At 34.0% G+C, this 10,077-nt stretch overlaps 1 protein-coding gene across 1 annotated transcript; it reads right to left on the bottom strand.

Annotated features, from left to right (window-relative positions):
- Window positions 1-1,286: 1,286 nt before the first annotated feature.
- On the bottom strand, window positions 1,287-4,713 carry LOC103438414 (receptor-like protein EIX1). Its single transcript, XM_008376970.4, has one exon. It carries the CDS (start codon window positions 4,525-4,527, stop codon window positions 1,474-1,476), a length of 3,054 nt encoding a protein of 1,017 aa, XP_008375192.1. The 5' UTR covers window positions 4,528-4,713; the 3' UTR covers window positions 1,287-1,473.
- Between the last annotated feature and the right edge of the window lie 5,364 nt (window positions 4,714-10,077).

Genomic DNA, 10,077 nt, shown 5'->3' with positions numbered 1-10,077 from the left:
GGCTTTGAAATCGATTTTAAATGCTGCTGATCAAAATGGAAACAAGGTTATAGATGAGGTTTTGGATTATATTCTAAAAGCTAATCCAAAAGTAATTGTGTTTGCCATTTGTTTTTTCTGCTTTTGCAGCGAAAGATGTAAAAATACTTTATTCAAAGGTTACATTTGTTTGGTCTACTGTGGTTGTATTTTTTATTTGATTATGCTTTGTGATTGTGTGTATATTGTTTGTTCTGTTTCTTAAGATTGTGATTAAAAGAAACCTTTTTGAGATTATGTGAAAATTCATTTTGTGAAGGAATTTGATAGTTAAATGTTTCTTCAGGTATGAATGGCTCCCAAAAGAAAGAAAAGACTGCAACTTCATTAACTGACGGAATCAATCTCAACATAAAGGAAAGTTTCTCAAAGTGTGCTTTATTCCTAGGGTGAGATTTCAGTTTATTAAATTTTTTTGTTCATGTGGGTTTTGAATTTTATGATAAGATTTTTTCTTAATTGGTACGCAAAAGCTTATAAAATCTGTGTTCTTTGGGTCTGACTTTTTATTGTTTTGTTATGAAATTGTTAATTGATTGCTTATTGTTAATTTGATACTTTTTTTTTGGTGCTAGCTCCAATTTCATGCTCTAAGAAAGTTATGGATTCATTTTTCGTAGCACATATTAAGTTATCAATATGCAGAAGAGATAAATTAGTTTCAATTCTTAAATTATCAGTATACAAAAGAAAGATCTATTAGTTTCAGTTTAAATACTTTTGGAAAGTTAGAGATAGCTCTATTAGTTACAATTTATATACTTTTTGAAAGTTGGAGATATGCTGAGCATGTTGGAAATTTGAAGTAGTACTTTTGTTTACTCCAAACTATGACGTATAGTTCCTTTAATATTTTTGATCCATTTGAATTGCTAGAAAATGACACGCTGCATCCATCATCAATCCCACTACTGTATGTTTGTCAATATTCATTCCACTTTGTTACACTGAATTTAACTTTGGTAGTCTTTCAAGCATAATTATATCCATACAATTTTTAATCCCACAGCAACGCGCGGGCATCAAATTCTAGTAGGTAAGTAATTCGTAAACCATTTTCACATTTTTCTCATGTCATTCAATTTATATTTGCTGAATGAAGAGGTATGTGTTCAGAAAACGTCTTTTAGTTTTATAAGAGAACTTTTTTAAAACAAAGTAAAGAACAATACAATCAAACAAAAGGATGAAGCTTGACAAAATCATACAGAACAACCATACTGGCATATTCATCAGAGCAAGGAAAATGCCAACAAACAACCATACTTGTCATTCAATTTATTTTCGCTGAATGAAGAGGTTCTTGTTCAGAAGAAGAGTCTTTTTATTTTATAGGGGATAATACTTTTAAGCCAAACAAAACTACAATAAAACAAAAGTTGAAACTTGACAAAATCATACACTACAACAAACTCACTCAAATACGAAAGAAAGCTAAACATATTCAACAATTACATGATAAAGTTTAAGAACTATCCTATTCAGCAATCCCGAAAGAAAAATGCTCCATGGCATGTTTACCAGCAAAGAACCAAGCACAATCCAAAACCCCGTAAAGAATCCAACTCCCAAGCTCACGTAGAACCACTCGTCTTCGAGTATATGGTATCCTCCCCCTCCATCTTGCTCGACTGTTGGTGGTGGTATTACTCCATTCGCGCTGCAATTGTTGTTGAGTGGAGGTCCGCAGAGTTCATTGCCGACGAAGCTAGACTGATTAAGGCTCTGCAGCTGAGTGCTTTCCGGAATTCGTCCTGTCAATTTGTTGTTGGATAAGTTCAAGTGACTCAGAAATGTCAAAGTCGTCATGCTTGGAGGAATTCCACCATGGAGTTGGTTCATGGAAAAATCGAGAGATTCTAACTTTGCCATATTACCAATCTTTGAAGGAATTCTTCCGGTGAATCTATTATACGATAAATTGAGCGACTGCAATTCCATGAGGCTGGTAAGTTCTTCAGGAATCTCTCCAGACAAAAAGTTGCATGAAAGGTCCATGCTTTTTACGAATCCCAGAATCTTGCTATATTCTACTTCTCTCCCTTTCGTTACCAAGATTGCATTCTCTACAAATGAAAATTCCACTACAGAACTCCCAAACCCAAACGATATTGACCCAAATGATTCTGACAAATCAGCCATGGTGCTCAAATTGTGGAAGCATCTTGGTATCGTTCCTGAGAGTTTGTTACGTGCAAGGTCCAATATCTGGAGCCTTTTCAAATAACAAACTTCATGAGGAATGTCTCCTTTAAACTCATTCGAACGAAGGTTCAGAATCTGCAACCCTGAAAGGCTTTTCCCAATCCATATTGGTATGCTTCCAACAAACTCATTTCCACTAAGGTCAACAATCGACAACTCGGTACAGTTCTGTAGGGAATGTGGCAATTCTCCGTACATGTGATTATTGCGCAAGTGCAGCGAACTCAGTCTTTGCAAGGATCCCACGGACATTGGGACATTCCCAGTTAGGTGGTTGTTTTCTAAATTTAGGACTACCAAGCTTTGCCAACTCATCCAACAGTCGGGTACTTTTCCAGTGAGAAGATTGTTCCCGAGATGAAGAACAAAAAAATAATACATTGGTTTATCCGGATCCGGCCTATCACAGAAGAAGTGGAAAACAGATCCAGAAAATGATGAATTGGAAAGATCTAGCAAATTTAATTTTGAGGTGGGAACAATAGGCAATGCACCAGTGAATTGGTTAGAACTAAGATCAACCGCTGAACCTTCAGCACTAAATATATTTTGAATCTGCCCATACAACTGATTGTGAGAGAGATTCAGATAGTCTACTTGGGAAGTTAAGTTCCAAAACCAAGTTGGAATGGTACCTGAAATTCCTGTACCAGACAAGCTTAGTTCTTTTAATTGTGTTTGTGTCCGCAACCACATTGGCCATTCAGATCCCAGATGCCATGAATCCAATTGCAAAATTTCAAGTTGAAAAGGAGGAAGCCAATCTCGACTAGTTTTCAGAGTAAATGAGTTTCCATTTGCAATGAAATGCTTCAACTTTGAAAGGTTGCTAAAAGAAACTTCTGACACTGCACCTTCGAACGAATTATAAGATATATCCAAATCCGTTAGCATTTTGAGTTGACAAATAACTTCTGTGAAAGTTCCATTAAACTGATTTCCAGATATGTCCAATTTTTCTAAGCTTGACAGATTTCCTAGGGACATTGGAATGGGACCTGATATATTAGTATTCCTCAATGACAATGATTTTATTCTATCTGGACCACATCTGGACAAAATTTCAAAGATTTCAGATGGTCTTTGAATCGTGAAATGGTTCTCTGACAGATCAAGAACTTTCAACTTACAAAGATGTCCCAAAGAATTTGGGATTTTCCCTTCCAACAGATTATAATTTAAGTCTAGATTGACAAGGGATGTCATGTTTCCAATGGAACTCGATATTTCACCACGTAAGGCATTGAAAGAAAGAAATAAGGACTCGAGATTGTTCAAGCTATACAACCATTCAGGTATGGTAGAATTGAAGTCGTTCTGACTGAGATCAAGAATTTTAAGACCAGTCATATTCTGAATACTGCTTGGAATCGGATCAAGACTAATAGAATTGAATGACAAATCAATTTCCCTCAAAGATGTGATATTCTGTGAAATGCTAGGAATTGGACCTTGGAAATCACAATCAGTGAGACGAAGAGAATCTAGATTTTTAATACTGAAAATCCACCTCGGCATCAAAGAATTAAAAAAGTTGAAAGAAAGATCAAGAATGACCAGGGAAGTAAAATTTGCGGTGGGTAGGTGGGGAATTTGATCAAGTTGACAACTGGACATAATTAACTCTACCAAAGAAGGGAGCATGTTTGTAACTTGCAACCAGTCGGATGCTTTGCTAAGATTTACAGAACTCAAGTCCAAGTGTTTCAGCAGAGAAAGACCAGAAATCCACTGAAGGTTCTCTACCTTTAGATTATAGTAACTACTGAGATTGAGATATCGTAGACTAGAGAGATTTCCCAATTTATGAGGAACTATTCCATAAAACTCTGAGTATGCAAGGTTAAGGTGTGTTAAACTTGTCATAGAACCAAAGAAACTAGGAATTTGTGTTCCATTGAAATGATTGTAACTCAAGTCCAAGAAGTTGAGATGCTTTAAACCGAGCAAAGAAGGATTTATCATACCACCAAACGAAGATTTGACATCCAAAAAAGAGTGATAAGAACTATTAAGGTGCAGCTCGTGGACGTGGCCGGTTATGTGATCACAGACAACACCTGTCCAACTGCAACAGTCTGAATCTTCTTCTGAAACCCACGATGCAAGCCGATTGGCAGGGTCCTTGAGATCTTGCTTGAACATCAGAAGTGCTTGCCTTTCGCTTTCTTTGCAAAGTAGAGGCCAACCGGGATTTCCATTGCATAAACCAATACTGAATGTAATGGTTGCAATGGCTAGAAACCTGATTAGTAGTAAAACAACTCTCATGGTTCTCTCCATAAAGTTCTAGTGTATGAAGCAGGTGATTTGTATGAGCAATGAACAATCCAGAGTAGTGCTACCTATATATACTAGGGAGCCTCACCTTTTCTAAACCATCCTCTACGGCATGAGACCGCATTTTCAAAATCGGTGCGCATCAATGAGAGTAGCAGTCGGACGGACTCTTGGAATCTTTGACAAAAGTTTCATAGATGATAAGATGGTTAAACTATGCGGCTATATAGGACTAGCCAGTCCACATCTATAGAGACAGAAGTTAATTTATGACCCCACTTAGAATTGGGAATCGTCGGTCCTTCAAAAGGTATTTGGAAGTGTAACATAAATAGAGATGAAAAATTATTTTCTTTAATGGATGTGATATTTACTGGGATATGATATTATAGGGATTGGAACTTGGAAATTACAACCCTAATGTAAAGAGAAATGCAGATTTACTTGTTTCATGGAATCTCTGTCAACGCATAATGTTAATACGAGAATTGACGTTAAATTGTGAGGTGTCAGAGTCCTCCTTAGCATTTCTCAAGTGCAAATGAATGTAAAATTTGTGATGCTTTCTGCAACAGCATCTCCAAAGGAGTTAGCAAAAACTTTTCTTTTATAAATGTTGTGTGCTGACTCATGTGGCACTTTAATGAATTTCTCAATAATATAAAATCGCCAACTGTTCAATGAAATCCAACACGAACAAAAAGGATTTAAGCATCAAATGTTGAAATAGATTTCCTTGTCGATGATCACAGCTTAGGGATAAGTGGCATGGTAGAAAAACAGCACCTCTGCGTTCATAATATCTGGAAGCAGGGGCGTTTGCTAAAAGTGAAAGAGCAGATATTGCACCAGCAAACCAATATTCAAGCTTGTGGTCTTTTGAATCAACTTTTCTATGCAAACATATGACACCCTAACACTGAGAAAGAGTAAGAATGTCGCTAACGTATTATACAAGTAGGAAAAAGCAAAACAGAGGAATAAAAGTAGTAGGAAAAAGCAACACAGAGGAATAAAAGTACGCAAAAGATTCCAACAAACGCGGAAAAAAATGATGTTGAGCGAAAAGCATCTGTAAGAGCAATTAAAAAGGTGCGAGCACGGCCTCTATGAACCAAATGGAAGAAAAGTTGAAAATTACTGTCAAGATATTCCTTGGAAAAAAAAAGAAAAAAAAAACGGGGATTCCAACAAATGAGTAAAAGTGCGACGTACAAGCCCCCAAGTCGGCAGAACATTCCTTTCGTAAAGTAATTAACTAAAATAAAAATTCAAGAGAAAAATTGGCACCATTTTATGAGTTCGGAGAACAGGTCAATAATACCTCTTTTCTAAACCAATTTCTATGAAAGTGTTATTTGCTAACTTATTTGGTATTTTTATACTACTTTTTCTAAACCATCCTTTTTCTCATTTGAAAGCGAGTAATTTGCTAACTTATTTGCTAACTTATTCGCCAACGTTTGACGAAAAGGAGAACGTAGGCTTTTGTGAATCCCTGCCCATGAATGAGTCAGTCCGACTGTCATTGAATGTTTGATAATGTTAGGAAGTTGAGAAGATAAAATTTTATGTGGAAAATTTGGCCAAAAACTCTGATATATTCCATATGATGACAAATGCATGAAAAGTCATGCAGAATAATTAAAGCTTTGATTTTTCTTGCTCAAAGATGATAAGAAGGGTTGAACTATACATACAGCCATTTAAGTAGCTAGTCCATCTGTAGAGGCAGAACTTTAAGGCCAGTCGTATTCGCGGCCCCACCTGGAACTGGGAACAATCCTTGGTACAAGTCGTAGCTAAGACTAAAGACCCTCCTTGCTAGCTAGGCATATCAAACAAGCAAATGTTTTAATCCACAACTTTATATATTCCATACGATGAACATGAAAATTCAAACAGAATAATTAATTAAAGCTTTGGCTTTTCTTGCTCGAAGATGATAAGAAGGGTTGAACTGTACAGCCAACACGTAGACTTGAGAGAGACGTAGGCTTTTTAGAATCCATGCCCATGAATGAGTCAGATCGGCTGTCATTGAATGTTTGATAATGTTAGGAAGTTGAGAAGATAAAATTTTATGTGGAAATTTTGGCCAAAAACTCTGATATATTCCTCATGCAGAATAATTAAAGCTTTGATTTTTCTTGCACAAAGATGATAAGAAGGGTTGAAACTAGGCCTGGCAATTTCTGACACGACCCGATAACCCGACACAACACGACACGAAATTAACAGGTGTTTGGGTCGACACGATAACGAAACGGGCCGTTATCGGGTAACCCGATAAGCACCTGTTAAGATAACGGGTTGGTTCGGGTATACACGTGGGTAACACGATAAGCAGAATATTAATTTAATAATTTTATAACCCTAAAAAAATACTATAATAATTATATATATATATTAAATTTTAAATTAAATTTTATACCCCTAAAAACTATAATAATTATACATACAAAATAAATAGATTTAAATCTACTTAATAAATAAATAAATATATATATATACACACACACACACCATTGAACTTCATGGGATACAAATTATACGAAACTAATTTCAACGATCCAACCGTCAAACTTGTTTGTATATGCTTCGAGATTGCATCAACAAAAAATTACAAAAAAAAAACATTCACAGATTAAGTAACGAGACAAAACTTTTCGACAGTTATAAACAAAAAATCACGACTTAACGGTTATTTTAACTCCGATTTTGATGATTTTTTATAGCTACACTCCTTGACCCTATATGAATACAATGAATGAATTCAATCTTCAATTTAAAATATTTGCACTAGGGGATACCACAAAATCTTATGTTATACTTGATGAAAGTATGAATAAACTCTTAAGTGTTAGTGAATCTATTGATTTGATGGGATACGCATTCTATGAAACTAGTTTCAACGATCCAACCGTCAAACATGTTTGTATATACTTCGAGATCGCATACGCCAAAAATTGCAAAAAACAAACATTCAGAGATCAAGTAACAAGACAAAACTTTTCGACGGTTATAAACGAAAAATCACGATTTAGCGGTTATTTTAACTCCAATTTTGATAATTTTTTACAGCTACACTCCTTGACCCTATATGAATACAATGAATAAATTCGATCTTCAATCTAAAATATTTACACTAGTGGATACCACAAAATCTTATGTTATACTTAATGAAAATATGAATAAACTCTTAAGTGTTAGTGAATCTATTGTTTTGATGAGATACGCATTTTGCGAAACTAGTTTCAACGATCCAACCGTCAAACTTGTTTGTATATGCTTCAAGATCGCATACGTCAAAAATTGCAAAAAACAAACATTCAGAGATCAAGTAACGGGACAAAACGTTTCGACGGTTATAAAGGAAAAATCACGATTTAACGGTTATTTTAACTCCGATTTTGATGATTTTTTACATCTACACTCATTGACCCTATATGAATACAATGAATGAATTCGATATTCAATTTAAAATATTTACACTAGTGGATACCACAAAATCTTATGTTATACTTGATAAAAGTATGAATAAACCTCCTAAGTGTTAGTGAATCTATTGTTTTGATGGGATACGCATTCTACAAAACTAGTTTCAACGATCCAACCGTCAAACATGTTTGTATATACTTCGAGATCGCATACGCCAAAAATTGCAAAATATAAACATTCAGAGATCAAGTAACAGAACAAAACTTTTCGATGGTTATAAACGAAAAATCACGATTTAACGGTTATTTTAACTCTGATTTTGATAATTTTTTACAGCTACACTCTTTGACCCTATATGAATACAATGAATGAATTCGATCTTCAATTTAAAATATTTACACTAGTGGATACCACAAAATCTTATGCTATACTTAATGAAAATATTAATAAACTCTTAAGTGTTAGTGAATATATTGTTTTGATGAGATACACATTTTGCGAAACTAGTTTCAACGATCCAACTGTCAAACTTGTTTGTATATGCTTCAAGATCGCATATGTCAAAAATTGCAAAAAATAAACATTCAAAGATCAAGTAACGGGACAAAACTTTTCGACGGTTATAAACGAAAAATCACGATTTAGCGGTTATTTTAACTCCGATTTTGATTATTTTTTTACAGCTACACTCTTTGACCCTATATGAATACAATGAATGAATTCGATCTTCAATTTAAAATATTTACACTAGTGGATACCACAAAATCTTATGCTATACTTAATGAAAATATTAATAAACTCTTAAGTGTTAGTGAATATATTGTTTTGATGAGATACACATTTTGCGAAACTAGTTTCAACGATCCAACCGTCAAACTTGTTTGTATATGCTTCAAGATCGCATATGTCAAAAATTGCAAAAAATAAACATTCAAAGATCAAGTAACGGGACAAAACTTTTCGACGGTTATAAAAGAAAAATCACGATTTAGCGGTTATTTTAACTCCGATTTTGATTATTTTTTTACAGCTACACTCCTTGACCCTATATAAATACAATGAACGAATTCAATCTTCAATTTAAAATATTTAAACTAGTGGATACCACAAAATCTTATGTTATACTTGATGAAAGTATGAATAAACTCTTGAAGTGTTAGTGAATCTATTGTTTTGATGGGATACACATTCTACAAAACTAGTTTCAACGATCCAACTGTCAAACATGTTTGTATATACTTCGAGATTGCATGTGCCAAAAATTGCAAAAAACAAACATTCAGAGATCAAGTAACGAGACAAAACTTTTCGACAGTTATAAACGAAAAATCACGATTTAACAGTTATTTTAACTCTGATTTTGATGATTTTTTACAGCTACACTCCTTGACCCTATATGAATACAATGAATGAATTCAATCTTCAATTTAAAATATTTACACTAGTGGATACACAAAATCTTATGTTATACTTAATGAAAGTAAGAATAAACTCTTAAATGTTAGTGAATCTATTGTTTTGATGGGATACGCATTCTACGAAACTAGTTTCAACGATCTAACCGTCACACTTGTTTGTATATGCTTCAAGATCGCATACGCCAAAAATAGCAAAAAACAAATATTTACATATTAAGTAACGAGACAAAACTTTTCGACGGTTATAAATGAAAAATCACAATTTAACGGTTATTTTAACTCTGATTTTGATGATTTTTTACAACTACACTCCTTGACCCTATATGAATACAATGATTGAATTCGATCTTCAATTTAAAATATTTACACTAGTGGATACCACAAAATCTTATGTTATACTTAATGAAAGTACGAATAAACACACTAGTGGGTCACTTTCATTAAGCTTTGAGTTCCATTGACAAGGTTTAAACTTTTGAGAAAGGCTTCACAACCTTGAAAACAAAAACGCTTTCATTTTGCATATCCTTGCACATTTAATATTTGTTATAGATCAGTAGTGTATGGATGTATTTTTTATGAGACTCTTATTTTCGAGTGTAGATGTAGTACTTAAACGACAAATGTGTTTTAATGTTTTGAAGTAATATTTATGTGACAATGTGTGATATGTGCAAATTTAAGAAAAAAAAAA

This window comes from Malus domestica, chromosome 01 (assembly GCF_042453785.1).
Source record: "Malus domestica chromosome 01, GDT2T_hap1".
NCBI classification, from domain to species: Eukaryota; Viridiplantae; Streptophyta; class Magnoliopsida; order Rosales; family Rosaceae; genus Malus; species Malus domestica.
The sequence above is the reverse complement of the archived record's forward strand: the minus strand, read 5'-3'. Positions and strand labels throughout refer to the sequence as shown.